The following is a 16,232-nucleotide window of genomic DNA, read 5'->3' on the forward strand; positions in this document are numbered from 1 at the left end:
TTCTTCTGGAAGCATGGTGCCCAGAGTTAAACACTATTACTAAGATCTTGACATTCTTCTGGAAGCATGGTGCCCGGAGTTAAACACTATTACTAAGATCTTGACATTCTTCTGGAAGCATGGTGCCCGGAGTTAAACACTATTACTAAGATCTTGACATTCTTCTGGAAGCATGGTGCCCGGAGTTAAACACTATTACTAAGATCTTGACATTCTTCTGGAAGCATGGTGCCCAGAGTTAAACACTATTACTCCAGCTGAGGCACAACAAATGATTCAAAACAAACTTCCTTGGACCCTGTATCCGACTGATCTAAACCTTTCCCAGGCCATCCCCCGCCATGTCCCAATGCATACACACCTAAATATTGAAAGACACGGGTTGCATAATTTATTCCATAGTAATGTACATTGGACTTGCAGCTCACAGTTCATACAGCAGATGTAAAACCATGTCAACTGCCTTAACACCAAGCAATTGCATCCACAGAGGTTTTAACAGCACAATTTGCACAATTCACAAGGTGCCAGGCTGTTACAGGAAGCCTTCATCTTCCTCGGTGAAACTGTAGCCACAAAGTTCATCCGCCCTTTCCAGAAATCTTCACTCTACTTCAAAATGGGCAATCGGCTCTTTGGTTACTGAATGCGGCATCTCTGAGTGAGTACAGGTCTGGCCCACCCAATCCGTGGCACAGTTTAAAACGTCAGTAGTGCAAGACAGCACTGGCTTGCGGACTTGCTGCTGTTCGGCAGGAGCATTTCGTATAAGGTAAAACCTGTTCTGGTGAATTTGGCGGGGTGGTACGAAAAGGGGAGGCACCTCCTGTATGACCCACACAACCGGTATTCCATTGTTAGGGTCTACTTTGACTGCAGATTAAAACCTTCTCTTGATAACCAGATGAGGCGCCATTTCTCAGCCGTCTCCTGATCCTGCTCATGTACAAGATTCAGACCGAGTTACGTGTGGACTTCGCTTTCTGTGGGGGTTGGCCTCACCTGCCTGAGAGTCAAAAGGCACCCACAGAACTGGAGGTCTTCCCTGTAAATGGCTGCTTCTCTCCCACCTCCCAGGTGCCAGCTCCTTGCCTGTCACTTTGCCTCCGGCCCTGTCTCTGGATTTAGAAGATCCCCAAGAACTTTTTGCATCCACCTGCGTCTCATCAGGGGCAGCTCCTCATACATGTCAAACCCACAGGGCGATTCCACGTTGGGCAGCTTGAAGTGAAGCAGATGCCTTCTTAGTACCTAGACAGGAAAGAAGGAAATAATCTGCATTTATTCCTTTTACCACCTCAGGATGTTTCAAAGGGTTTTATAGACAAGGCTGAAGCATAGTCACTGCTGTAACGTCAGAAAAGCGAGAGCCAATTTGTGCACAGCAAAATCTCACAACAACAATGGCTAGGTAATCTGTTTTTGTTTTCTTCAGTGTTGAAAGATAAATGTTGGCAAAGACTTTCCTTTTCAAAATAGTGCCATGTGATCTTTTTAAATCCATCTGAGAGGGCAAATGGGGTTTCGTTTTAAAGCATCATCTGAATGACGGCACCTCTGGCCATGCAGCATTCCCTCGGCATCACACTGGAACGTCAGCCTGGATTTTGTCCTTGTGTCTCTGAAGCGGGATGGCAACTTACAACCATCTGGCTCAGAGGCCACAGCAATGTTAAGCAAGACCAGAGGGGCCCCAATCTACAAAGCTTGTGCAAGAACTGCTCTCAAGCGTGCTGAGATACACTGCACCTCACTATAAGAGGGTAGGAGTTCCAAATGTACAAACAATGATGGAAGGGAATAAAATCTATGGACTATCCAGCATGTCTCCCACAGTGGTGAATGTCTTGTAGACATCCCATGCCACTTGAAAGCCTCGTAATCTCCTGGAAGAGGCAAAAGCAATGATCTTAGCCCCAGCCAGATGCAGATCCAGCTTTTGCTTGAAGGAACTCAACAAATCACTGACCACCATACAAGAAAGCAGCTGTTCCAGAGCTCCACTATTCTCCACAAGAACTACTTCCTGATATCTAATCTAGATCTAGCCTTATACAATTTAAAATTGTGATCCCTTCCTCCCTAACCTATTTAATTAGAACAACCTATCCACGCAAACTGTCTATTCCTTTCATCATCTTATAAACCTCGATCCGATCACTCCTAAGCCTACATGTATTTAAAGTGTAGAGTCCCAACTCTTTTAGCCTATCTTGATAATTAAGATGCTTTATACTGAGAATGAGTCTAGTGGCCCTCATCTGCACCCTTTCAAGACCCTTAATATTACTCACCATGCAAGGAAACTAAAACAGGATACAATATTGTAAGTGAGATCTGACCAAGGTCTTGTATTAGGACAGAACAGTGGGCCTTGTTTGTACAGGGATAAAACAGTATGCTTTGCCTAGAAGAAACTTAATTCTGTACCCACTATTCCCCAAGGTGTAAGAGCAAAGTACTGTAGATGCCGGAAATCTGAAATAAAAACAGGTAAATACCCACCTCATCTGTTAATAAGAAAGATTTTCGAAGCATGCTCCTTCTGGCAGCATCGAACACCTGCAAACAAAACAAAACATCACTACAGAAAACTGTATGATATGATGCACACCATCAAAGTTTGAAACACTACAGTACACTAACTGCTTTAACTTATTATAACTAAACACGCAAGCATTTCAATGAATATTTTGGCATATTGTAAATCAGCTGCTAGTCTCTTGGACTTTAATCTTCATTGTGACTGGCTGAACAAACATAACGTTCCAATCAGTGATTACAATAAAGCCCAACTGATGTGGCTGAAGTCCATCAGTTCGCTTATTAGTTATGGTATAATTGATGTCAATCCCGGTACAAAATCCTTACATTATAAATACACTTATACTGTAATCCAGGGATGTGACCATGCACACTTTAGAAAGCTAATCACTTTTGACCAAGTTACTGCTTCTTAGTCAAGTGCTATTTCTGCTGTTCTGATTTAGCCCAAAATACTGATTGATGTGTTGTGATGGTGTTTTAAATTGACTGCTTTATCTGCAGTATGCAGGAACCCTGGCCTAAACTTTACATATCTTTCTAAAGCACCGATGCATTTTTCAGGTTTCAGCTGTACGTGCACCTAATTTATTTCTGCATTAGAGATGATGCAAGACATCTAATCCCTGTGGAATGCTGAATCTCACCCTGATAATATGCCAGGACTTCTGGTTCGCAAAGATTACATTTCATTCTGAATCCTTTCAAGGCTGAAGTATTGTTCGATTGAATAGGCCAGCAGTTCCTAACAAAATTTTGCATTTATTAATAATTTTGTGCTCAAGGTGACAGATTACATAGAATATACAGCACAAAAATAGACATCCTGCCTGTCCTGCCACATTCAGTCATGAATGGTGGTGGACAATTAAACAGTTAAAGAGAGGAAGGGGCCCAACAATTTCACCATCCTCAATCATGGGATTGTCCAGCACATCAGTGCAACAGACACGGCTCTAGTGTTTGCAACTATCTTCAGCCAGATGGAACAAGTGATCCGTCTTGGCCTCCTCTTGAGGTCCACAGGAGCACAGGTGCTAGTCTTTAGCCAATTCGATTCACTCTACGTGATACCCAAGAAATGGCTGAAGGCACCGGAAACACCAAAGACTATGGGCCCTGACAACATCTTGGCTGTGTTACTGAAAACTTGTGCTCCAGAACTAGCTGTGCCCTAGCCAAACTGTCCCAGTACAAAGAAGTTTCACTCAGCTGAATTCTAGGATCCAGGGATTATTTTATGAGGAAAGGTTGGACAGGTTGGACGGGTATCCTTAGGGAGTTTAGAAGAATGAGGAGTGATCCGGTTGAAACATATAAGACACTGAGGGGGCTTGACAGAGTGGATGCTGAAATGATGTTTCCCCTTGTGAGAGAGACCAGAACTAGGGGGCACAGGTTAAATAGAAGTACCCTGAGGTGAGAACTTTTTTTTCCTCAGAGAGTTGTAAGCCCGTGGAATAATCTTCCCCAGAGAGTGGTAGAAACAGAGTCATTGAATATTTTTAAGGCAGAGGTAGACAAATTCTTGACTAACAAGGGAATCAGAGGGTATCGGGGGGTAGGCAGGATAGTGGCAGCGAGACAGCAATCAGATCAACCATGATCTTATTGAATGGCAGAGCAGGCTCGAGGGGCTGAATGGCCAATGCCTGTTCCTAATTTGCATGTTAGTATGTACTAGTTTCTCCTTCATGGTATCTATGCATTAACTATTCCTTGCAACAGCGAATTTCACATTCTAGCTATACTCACTGTAAATAAATCTCTCCTGAATGCTTTATTGAATTTATTGGAGCTTGTTTATGACCCTTAGTTTTGAATTATTCTACAAGTGGAAACATATTCTCTATGTCTACCCAACCCCTTCCTAGTTTTAAAGACCTCTATTGGTTATATGTTATATTGTATGCGTTAGTATTGGGTAACAGAAACCCACCATTTCAGGCACCGAATCAACAGAAATAAGGAGTCCCAGCTCAAACACAGTAGATGTGAAGGAAAATTCCCTCACTGTCCCAAAAATCTCAAACCTTAAACTGAATAGAGTATCTCGGCTGCACCTTTGTGACATTGTTCCATTCCAATGCCCTGCAGCCTTCCTGAACATCATGGCCAATGTAAGGACAGATTGTGCTGTGCAACCAAGCTCATCCAGATTGCGCACACATTTCAGATCAGACGGTTAAAGCTACTCCAATAGAAGGCGCTCATCTACTAATTTTGGGGTATGAGAAACAACAATTGCAGATGATTAAGACATCCTTAGTGACGTCAGGAAGGCAAGAAAAAAGAAAGAATCTACATTCACATAATGTCTTACATGACCTCAGGATATTCCAAAGTGCTTGACAGTCAATGAGTGTAGTCACTGCTCTGATGTAGGAAATGAGGCAGTCAATTTATGCACAAGTTTCCACAACAGCAATGAGGTATTGACCAGAAAATCTATTTGAATTTTGTTGGCACGGTGATAAATATTTGTTAAGATACAAGAGCCACTATAATTCACATACTGCAGTAAACAAAGACTTGGGTTTCAGTTCACACACTTGCCTCTGAAGGCCCTGGGTCCATTCCAGAGACTTGAGCACAAAATCTCGGCCAACACTTCAGGCCAGTACCAAAGTGGGGCTGCACTGTCAATGGTGCTATCCTGCAGATGAGATGTTAAACTGAAGCCCTGTTTGTTCTCTCTCGGATGGAAGTAAAAGATCCCATGATATTATTTAGAAGAGGAGCAGGGTTGTTGCTCCCGGTGTCCTGGCCAACATTCATCCCTGAACCAACAGCTCTAAAACAGATTCAACTGATCATCATTGACATTGCTGTTGTGGGAGCTTCCTGTGTGCAAATTGACTGCAATGTTTCTTACTTTACAACAGTAACGCCACCTCAATAAATACTTCATTGACTGTAAAGCGCATTGGAACATCCTGAAGCCAGGAAAGATGCTGTATAAATACAAGTCTTTCTTTCCTTTCATGACAGGTGCCTTCTACCTATGGAAAGTGCTGACTAGCCATTAACACCAGAAGAGTGTGGGGGAAGAGAAAGATTGAAGGGCAATGAGGGCCACTTTATTTCTTGGGAATCTTTATAACTCAAGGGTAATTAATGAGCTACTTAATAGGAACTATTACGCTGACTTGGTGATCGAGAGCCATAAACACTTCTAACTTTCAGGGGGACGCCTTCAGAGGTTAATTGCCACCTTACTTGCAGGTCTAAAGCTGACTCTTAAGCAGTTAATTTATCACAGAATGAATTCCCCTCTGCACTGCTTTCAATTTTAATTCCATTTCTTGCCTCCTTTCCTGGAGGCATTATCGCCTCTTGGGGCAATAGGCTGACAAACACCAGCCAAATCCTAGTACCCTGTCCTTTAAACTACTCAGACTGGTGCCTGAAGATTTATTATGTCCTGTTCACCCTGCACTCTTGTGCTCGCTCACCTACATTGACTCCCAGTCCAGCAAAGTTTCAAATTTAAAATTCTCATCGCCCTGTTCAAAATGCACCTGTTCCTCCCCACACCAGGCTTGTCCCTCCCTTTTGCTGTAGCCTGCCTTCGAAACCTTTGTGCTCCTTCAATTCTAACCTCTTGTCCATCCCCCAATTCCTTCAGCTGCCCAGCTTCGCAGCTTTAATTTCCTCCCTTAAACTCTCTTTGTTCTACTTCAAGCCACATCATAAAACCAAACTTTTGGTCACTGTGCTAATAGCTTTTTATGTAGCTCAGTGTCAAGTTGCTTGATAACACTCTTGTGAAGCACATTGGGACATTTTATGATGTTAAAGTTGCTATATAAATGCAAGTAGTTGTTGATGTCACAGGTACAAATGATTTATATATTATGCCAATGGTTTGCTCTGCATGAGATCAGACTGGGCCTGTAGCCTTTGAATCCAATCTACCTCAGAATGTACATGGAAGAGAGAGATGTGGGATTAGATAGACAAGAAGAAAAATAAATTGGATAGGGGTACCAGCTTTTACCTTCTATCCAACTGCACCAGGTGCAGTCAGGATCAGCTCTGACAGGCACTTAAGGTGTAATAGTTAGCTGTCAATCACCAGCAAGCTCAGAACAGCAGTTCCCTATGTGAGCAGAGAAAAGATAGACAGTACCTTTCACAACCTCAGCACCTCCTAAGATACTTTACAATCAATGAAGTACTTTTTGAAGTATAATCACTGTTGTAATGTAGGAAACACAGCTGTCAATTTACAGTCGGCAAGTTCCCAGAAACAACAATGTGATAATGACCAGACAATTTGTTCCTGTGATGTTGACTGAGGGAGCAATATTGACTAGGATACTGGGGAGAACTCCCCTGGTCTTCTTCAAAATAGTGTTATGGGATCTTTAACATCCACCTGAGAGGATAGACAATGTAACACCTCATTTAAAAGAAAAACAAATGCAAGTTCTTTCTTTACCACAGTCACTCTTTTGAAGGATAAAGTAACAGCCCAGTAAGCCATTATCACCAAGTCTAAAATAAAAGCAAAATACTGTGGATGGTAGAAATCTGAAATAAAAATAGAAAGTGTTTTAATCCTCAGCAGGTCTGGCCGCATCTGTGGAGAGAGAAACAGAGTTAATGTTTCAAGTCCAATATGACTTCTTCAGAACTCCAACTCGAAACGCTAACTCCATATCTCTGTCCGCATATGCTGCCATTCCTGAGTTTTTCCAGCACTTTCTGTTTTTATGTCACTGAGACTAGACTTAATCAAGTTGTGCATTTGTAAGCGGTGGGGGGGAGTGGTGGGATGTAATAAAGGTACGGTCAAAGACTTTGATGAATAACATGACCTTTTAAATTTAGCTTCATTGCGCTATCTTAACCAGAAGTACTGTTTACAATTCAGAACTAAATTGTGGGTCCATGTGTGAGGATGAGGGGGCGAGCATATCTGCTTAGTGCCAGGTATTTTTCAGGATTTGCTTTCTGTCCCTTCTCATAAAGTTGCTGAGTCCACAGATACAACAGCCACCCAGTATCTCACCCAAGTAACCAACCTACACCGATTGTTTGACTGTGGGGGCACCATAGCTGAGCAATATCCTGTTCTCACCCCAGCCTTCCCAAAACTATGATTGGTTAGGGATGAGGAGAATGCACCCTGGCTGATTATTTCACTCCTCTTTCGCCAATGGTGGTTGTGCCCCCGACGCCACTACGCTGGCTGGGATCACATAATTATGTGCAGATGTAACAAGCTTGCAGCCTCCTTGCCCTGAATGTTTTGAGGCCAAATCGGTTGGGCAATCTTTGGCCACTGGGCAACTACGTGGAATTCTTCATAGGAACAGGAGGAGCCCACTTAATCCTTCAGGCATCTTCTGCCGTTCAATGAAAATTTGACTGATCTGGAGATCAACTCTATAATCCTTAATATCCTTGCTGAACAGGAGGATGATAATTTTAAATTGGAGATGTGAGGCAACAGGGAGTCATTGTAGCTCAGTGAGTACAGGGATGATGGGTTAGCATCATTTGGTGTGGGTTAGGACATGGCCAGCTGAATTTATGACGAGCTAAAGCTCATGAAGATTCAAGGAGATCAGAAAAGAGAGCATTGGAATGGCCAAGAGTGGAGGTGACAAAAGTAATGTCAAGTGTTTCAGCAGCATGAGGGCTGTGGCAACCAAAAACTTATCCATCTCAAGTCTTGAAATTTTCAATTTCTTCCCAGTCATAGAGTCACCATGGCACAGGAGGAGGCCATTCAGCCCTTCGAGTCCATGCCAATTCTCTGTAGAGCAATCCAATCAGTCCCATTCCCCCAATTTTACCCCCATAAGCTCCACAAGTTTATTTCCCTCATGTATCTATCGAATTTCCTTTTGAAATCATTGATCATTTCTGTTTCCAGCACTCTGTAGGCAGCGAGTTCCAGCTTGTTACCACTCATTGCATAAAAAAGATTCTTCCTCATGTATCCCCTGTATCACTTGCCCAGAACCTTAAATCTTTGTCCCTTAGTCCATGTACCATCAGCTAATGGGAACAGCTTTCCTTTGTCTACCAAACCTAAACCTATCATAACCTTGTAGACCTCGATCAAATCTCCCCTGAATTGCCTTTGATCCAAAGAGAAAAACCTCAGCTTAAGACATAGGAGCAAAAATTAGGCCATTCAGCCCACTGAATCTGCTCCGCCATTCAATCATGGCTGATAAGTTTCTCAACCCCATTCTCCTGCCTTCTCCCCGTAACCTTTGATCCCCTTACCAATCAAGAACCTATCTATCTCGGTCTTAAACACACTCAATGACCTGGCCTTTACAGCCTACTGTGGCAATGAATTCTATAGATTCACCACTCTCTGGCTAAAGAAGTTTCTCCTCATCTCTGTTCTAAAAGGTCTTCCCTTTACTCTGAGGCTTTGCCCTTGGGTCCTAGTCTCTCCTACTAATGGAAACATCTTCCCCACGTCCACTCTATCCAGGCCTTTCAGTATTCAATCAGATCCCCCCTCATCCTTCTAAACTCCATCGATTATAGACCCAGAGTCTCAAAGGTTCCTCATATGTTAAGCCTTTCATTCCTGGGATCATTCTCGTGAACCTCCTCTGGACCCTCTCCAGGGCCAGAACATCCTTCCTGAGATACGGGGCCCAAAATTGCTCACAATATTCTAAATGTAGTCTGACCAGAGCCTTATAAAGCCTCAGTAGCACATCCCTGCTTTTATATTCTAGTCCTCTTGAAATAAATGCCAACATTGCATTTGCCTTCCTAACTACCAACTCAACCTGCAAGTTAACCTTAAGAGAATCCTGGACTAGGACTCCCAAGTCCCTTTGCACTCCAGATTTCTGAATTCTCTCCCCATTTAGAAAATAGGCTATGCCTCTATTCTTCCCACCAAAGTGCATGACCTCACACTTCCCCACGCTGTATTCCATCTGCCACTTCTTTGCCCATTCTCCTAACCTGTCCAAATCCTTCTGCAGCCTTCCCGCCTCCTCAGTTCCTACCTGTCCCTCCACCTATCTTTGTTTCATCTGTAAACTTAGCCAGGATGCCCTCAGTTCCTTCAACTAGATCATTAATGTATAAAGTGAAAAGTTGTGGTCCCAACACTGCCCCTTGCGGAACTCCACTAGTCACTAGCTGCCACCCTGAGAAGGACCCCCTTATCCCCACTCTCTGCCTCCTGCCAGACAGCCAATCTTCTATCCATGCTAGTACCTTGTCTCTAACACCATGGCCTCTTATCTTACTGAGCAGCCTCCTGTGTGGCGCCTTGTCAAAGGCCTTCTGGAAGTCCAAGTAGATAACATCCATTGGCTCTCCTTTGTCTAACCTGCTCGCTACCTCCTCAAAGAATTCTAACAGATTTGTCAGGCATGACCTCCCCTTGATGAAACCATGCTGACTTTGCCTAATTTTACCATGCACTTCCAAGTATTCTGAAAGCTCATCCTTAATAATGGACTCTAAAATCTTACCAACAACCGAGGTCAGGCTAATCGGCCTGTAATTTCCTGTCTTTTGCCTCACTCTCTTCTTAAACAGAGGAGTTACATTAATGCTTTTCCAGTCCTCTGGGACCAAGCTTCTCCAACCTAACCTTGTAGCCAAACTCCTGCAAGCCTGGAGCCATTTTGTTAAGGACCCTCACATCCTTTCCTAAAGTGTGGTAACCAGAACTGGATGCAATACTCTAGTTGTGACCTAACAAGAGCTTTTTACAGGTTCAGCATAACTTCCCTGCTTTTGTACCCAATACCTCATTTATGAAGTCCAAAATCCCATATGCTTTGCTAACGACTCTCTCCATATGTCCTGCGGCCTTCAAAGATCTATGCACATGAACCCCTAGGTCTCTCTGCTCCTGCACACTCTTTAGAATGGTGTCATTAAGTATGTGTTACCTTTCCCCATCTCTTCGGCAAAAATGCATCACCTCCTTGTGTTCCCTCAACATTCGCACTGATTGCAGAAAATGTTTAGTCAGATGATGCCTTACCTCATCGACAGCCTCCTGCGAGAAGATGAAGCTATTGATGTGAGCAACTGCCACTGCGTAGAGCACGGGACACCAGCTGAGGCGTAGGGTACCTGTCACCAAGGTCTTGAAGTACTGTCGCAGCAGGTCCAGGGAAGTCTCAGCGGGATGGGTGTAATTTTCCAAGGGGATTGGCAGCTATTTTGATACACAAAATGTTGCACAAGTTGAAAATTGTGAGCAGACCAGTTTCTCAAGCAACCTCAGGGGTTTCACACATCACCTCTTTGCTGTGGAGGACGGCAAAGATTCAATTTTAAAATTCTCACTCACATATTCAAATCCCACTGTGGCCTCGCGTTCCACACCTCTTTAACATCCTCGAGCCCTACAACCCTCCAAGGACTCTGACCTTGAGTATCCTGATTTTGATTCCTCCGCCACTGACATCCCACCATCAGCTCTCTAGGCTCTAAACTCTGGAATTCCCTTCCGAAATCTCTCAGCCTCTTCCACTCTTTCTTCCTTTAAGATGTTCCTTAAAACCTTCATCTTTGACCAAACTTTTGATCATCTATTCTAATATCTCCTAATGTGGCTCTTTGTCAAACGTTGTCTGCTAGTGCTCCTGTGAAGTGTGCTGGGGTGTTTTAGTACATTCAAAGTGTGATATAAATGCAATTTTTCTTTCATTTTCTATAGAATGATGCAGCAAAAGGAGACAACCATTTGGCCCATCATTTTAAAGAACATCCAATTCCCCCACACTTTCCCCATTGTCCTGCAATGTTTTACTTTATCATGTAAATATCTAATTCCTTTTTATCTTTGGAAGTTATTATTGAATCTGCTTCCACCACCATTTTAAACAGTGCATTCCAGATCATAATAACTTGGTGTGTAAAAAGAATTCTCATCTCCTCTCCTGGTTATTTTACCAAATATCCTAAATCCTCTGGTTACCTACCCTCCTGTCAGCGGAAACCATTTTTCCTTTTTCTATTCTATCAAAACACTTTACCCTTATCAACATTTATTAAATCTCCCCATGACAATCTCAATTAATTTTATTCGAAATGTGATGCATTGAGAACTTGTACAAACCATCAGCCGAATTTTCCCTATATAAGTTTTGCGTTAAGGTGAGGAATATCAAGTCAGGCACCCAGTATCAGCACCAATCTCCCAGGATAAGCAAGATGTACGTCAGCATCTCAGGTAAACCCTCCTCCACTTTGCCCCAGTTATCTGCCTCAGCCCCAATCTTAAAGTTAATTATATGTTGGACCCTTATGCTCACAAGTATTGAGAATGAGGATGTTCAAAATCAATTCATATGTGCTCAAAGCCATTAAATAGAGGTTTTCATCCCTCTCAGTTTGGGGGTGATTTGAACCCATGTTCCTGATGCAAGAAGGAAGTGTCCAACCCACCACACCACCCAGGTCCCCAACCAACCACATACACATAGTTAAGCCATCGTTAGACTATCGATTGATCCAGCCTATTTTGACATGCTGAGGGACTCAGCACTGGCCCGTGTGGGAGCCAAATATTGGAAACCTCTAAGTATTCAAATCGATGGAAACTGTTTGTGTACCTGCTTCAGTTGCACTCCCAGTGTCCGCAATACGCTAACGTGCTCCCCAAAGACAGCCTGGCGCAGCTGGGTGTTGAACTTCCTCTGCAAGGGCAGCAGAAGAAAGCAGCCAAAGAGCTGGTTGCCAAACGAGACACTCTCAAACTGCTCAAGGAGGCTAATGTAAAGATCGTGAAAGGAAGCCAGTCCTGGGAGTGGGGTGCTCAGGTCTAAGGTGTTCATCTTCTTCTGTTGACAGTAGATCAACAAGAGGGCTGTCAGGTTGTCATGAATGCCTGGCTCTAGAAACAGGTTACTGCCTGTGAGGAATACGCATACAAGCCTTGCCAGTTTGGCAGCCAGGGGCAGGCCCTGCAAAAGTTCATCTCGCCAGGTCTCCAGCAGTAGTGCCCACTGGAGACTGCAGGTCACCATTTCCACTAAGTTAGCTGGAAGCGAGTCTACCATCTTGCCCTTCATTTCCTCTCGGTTCACCTGGTCATACAGGTTGATCAGGGGCAGGAAGGCCCAATCAGCTGGCAGAAGGGGACCTGTCATCTCGGGGAGAAGCACTGATTGGGTCAAGTGATTCTGGCCTGTATAGAATGCCTGGGACCGTAAGATGGCACACTGGAGGTGAGCAAAGTGAGCCAAGTAGCGGGCACGGATGGTGGGCAGCTGTTTGAAGGCTGCTCCCAGCAATGTTCCACGAGTTGGGTTAAAATGAACTTTTACTGAAGTGTCTCCATCTGCTCCAAGCTGGAGAATGTTGCAAAGATCTTCTGCTTCAGGACCACCAGATTTACCTTCCCTGTAAATGCAGCATACACAATACATTGTAAACATGGCATACACAACACTGTAAACACCGTATACACCCACACTGTAAACACGGCATACACAACACTGTGAACAGTGTATAAATCCCCACTGTAAACACTGAGTACACACCACACTGCAAACGCTGTACACACACCACGCTGCAAACACAGTATAAATACCAAACACTGTAAATACTGCACCCGCTCCACACAGTAACACTGCACGCACACCCCACACCGTAAACACTGCATGCACATGTCCCACACTGTAAATGCAACACACGTCCCACACTGTAAACGCAACACACGTCCCACACTGTAAACGCAACACACGTCCCACACTGTAAACACAACATGCGCCCCACACTGTAAACGCAATATGCGCCCCACACTGTAATCACAGCAAGTAAAAAATTTACAAAGGGACATAGATAGATTAAGTGAGTGGGCAAAGATCTGGCAAATAGAGTACAGTGTGGGCAAATGTGAAATTTTCCATTTTGGCAGGAATAATAAAAAGGAAGCCTATTATCTAAATGGTGAGAGATTGCAGAGCTTTGAACGTCAGAGGGATCTGGGTGTCCAAGTGCATGAACCACAAAAGGATAGTATGCATGTACAACAACTAATTAATAAAACTAATAGAATGTTTATTAAGAGGGGAGCTGATTGCAAAAGTAAGGAGGTTATGCTTCAGTTGTATAGGGCACTGGTGAGACCACATCTGGAGTATTCTGTGCAGAACTAGTCTCCTTATTTAAGGAAAGATATAAATGCGTCAGAAGCAATTCAGTGAAGGTTTACTAGCCTAGTACCAGGAATGGGCGGGCTGTCTTGTGAGGAAAGGTTGGACAGGTTAAACTTGTATCTACTGGAGTTTAGAAGAGTAAGAGGCAACTTGATTGAAACCTTTAAGATAAAGAGGGGCCTTGACAGGGTGGATGTGGAGAAGATGTTTCCTCTTGTGGGAGAATCTAGAACTAGGGGTCATTGTTTAAAAAGGGTTGCTCATTTAAGACAGAGATGAGAAATTTTTTCTCTCAGAGGGTCATAAGTCTTTGGAACTCTCTTCCTCAAAAGGCAGTGGAAGCAGAGACTTTGAATATTTTTATGCCAGGACTAGATAGATTCTTGATTAACAAGGGGGTGAAAGGTTATCGGGGCAGGCAGGAATATGGGGTTGAAGTTACAATCAGATCAGCCATGATACTGAATGACGGAGCAGGCTCAAGTGGCCCAGTTCTGCTCTTTAATTCGTATGTTTGTACGTACAACACAATGTACTTATGGATAAAACTCTGATCATTGAGGAAAGGGATGTCTATATTGGGAGACTAAACATTTTTTTTTCCCATCTCGGTCAGATACCCACCTACATCAAGCCATTTTAGCTTGGATAGGCACAGAGTAAAGCTCCTTCTACGCTACCCTTTCAAGTGCATCTGGGAGTCAGCCAAACCTTAGGTTAAATATATAGTGAATTTCCCTGTACAGGACCACACCAAACACTAACAGAATGCGTTAAATGCAAAATAGAACTTGCTGCACAGTTCCTGACTCAGTAACCACCTCAGTTGATTGACACCATGCAGTTGGTCTGGCATTTCCACATCTTACACTAACGGTTCTTTATGGTTACTTAGTGACATTTCCAACTTAGTGTTAAATTTAGGATCAACCATGGCGCAGAGAGTGGCACTCTTATCACTGAGGTTGAGAGTTCAGGTCCCACTCCAGAGATGAGCACATAATCTAGCATATCGCTCCAGTGCAGTACTGAGAGTCAATCTTTCAGATAAGACTTTAAAACCAAGGCCCCATCTCGCCTTTCATTTGAATATAAAAGGTCCCATAGCACTATTTTGAAAAAGAGCTGGTAAGTTCTCCCCAGTGTCCTCAGCTAACATCACTAAAAGCAGGTTATCTAGTCACTTTCTCATTGATGTTTGAGAGAGCTTGCTTTGCACAAGTTGGCTGCCATATTTCCTACAGTATGTTTGAAATGTGACTTGTGGTTGTGAAAGACGCTATGGAGATACAAGACTTTCTCTCTTTCTTTACATTAATTTTGTGCACTGGACCCAACAGCCCAAACAGATTTCACCGTGCTATCCAGGGAAAGGGTGTATTCATCGAGCATTCCAGGCTTAGAACTAAGTGAAACAATAGAAAAGTACTTACGAGAAATATCGACCAAATTTTCACACCAGGGATACTTACGGAATCAAATCCTGATTAAAGACCAATTTCGACAGCAAATCATGGGCCAAATGCTCACTCCCTGGCAGCAGCTGCCTTAGCAATGTCATAGCAACATAGTGATAGAGTGGAGCTTGTCGTGTAACTTGAGGGCTGAGAGCAACCTGAAAGGGTGAAAGAGCCTTATATTGTTTTGAAGAACTGCAATATTATAATTGGAAAGGGAAGTCTGGAGGGTTGGGGGAGGAGGGGGTGGGGGGCGGTGTAGGGAGGGAATTTAAAGGGATGGAAACTGGAAGGATGGAGATGGCAAGTCTAAAGTGGATAGGTGTCAGAGCGAGTTGGGGAGGAACGCTGGGTAGAGTTGGTGGGGGTGAAAGGAAGACTCTGCTGGTTTGGGAGAAAGATTGAACAGTTCAGAGTACATCTTTGGACCTCTTTCTTTGAGGATTTGGCCAAAACACAATCTACAATACAGTTAAGAGTTATTTGCAAGTAATCCAGTGAACATTACGACCTTTGGCATAAGCAAAGTGACGCCTTCACAGTTCATTCAAATGAGGTAACATATCCAGGAGCACAGTCACCAAGATCGTTCTCCCAAAAGTGGGTTATGTCTGGACAGAGAATTTTGAGTACTTAATATTTGATGGTTACAGGTCTGTCACAAATATTGAAGGCAATTTGAAGTGATGAATTGCGCATTAACATATGTTAGCTTTAATCGTGGTCTGGGCTAATAAACTTGAATTTATATTGCACCTTTCAAGATGTCTCAAAGCACACAGTCGCTGCTGTCACGTAGGTAGATATAGCAGCCAGTCTGTGCACAGCAGGATTCCAAAACAGCATAGATATAAATGACTAGTTAGCTTAAGTTGAGGGATAAATATTGGGCAGGATTCCAGGGATGACTTCTCTGTTCTTCTTTGAAATAGTGCTGCAGGATCTTTTGAGGGGGGCGCATAGGTCCTTGGTGCAGCATTTTCTCAATACTGCACTGCAGTGTCTGCCTGGATTATGGGCTCAGATCCCTGGAGTGGGGCCATGAAACCTCGCCCTCCAGATGTGAGGGATGCAATATGCTGGTTCTAGTGCATTAAACAAGCTCAATGTCTGA

At 43.5% G+C, this 16,232-nt stretch overlaps 1 protein-coding gene across 2 annotated transcripts in view; it reads right to left on the reverse strand.

The window, feature by feature from the left end:
- Positions 1-374: 374 nt before the first annotated feature.
- Positions 375-16,232, reverse strand: part of rpap1 (RNA polymerase II associated protein 1) — a 106,064-nt gene continuing 90,206 nt past the window's right edge. For both annotated transcript variants that reach the window (XM_041215157.1, XM_041215159.1), the window contains 5 exons: positions 15,134-15,276; positions 12,114-12,903; positions 10,535-10,711; positions 2,506-2,562; positions 375-1,251 (listed from right to left, as the gene is read on the reverse strand). In XM_041215157.1, the coding sequence (XP_041071091.1) occupies positions 1,096-1,251; positions 2,506-2,562; positions 10,535-10,711; positions 12,114-12,903; positions 15,134-15,276 (1,323 nt within the window). In that variant the 3' untranslated portion in view covers positions 375-1,095. The remainder of the gene's footprint in view (positions 1,252-2,505; positions 2,563-10,534; positions 10,712-12,113; positions 12,904-15,133; positions 15,277-16,232) is intronic.

Source organism: Carcharodon carcharias, chromosome 20 (assembly GCF_017639515.1).
Source record: "Carcharodon carcharias isolate sCarCar2 chromosome 20, sCarCar2.pri, whole genome shotgun sequence".
NCBI lineage: Eukaryota > Metazoa > Chordata > Chondrichthyes > Lamniformes > Lamnidae > Carcharodon > Carcharodon carcharias.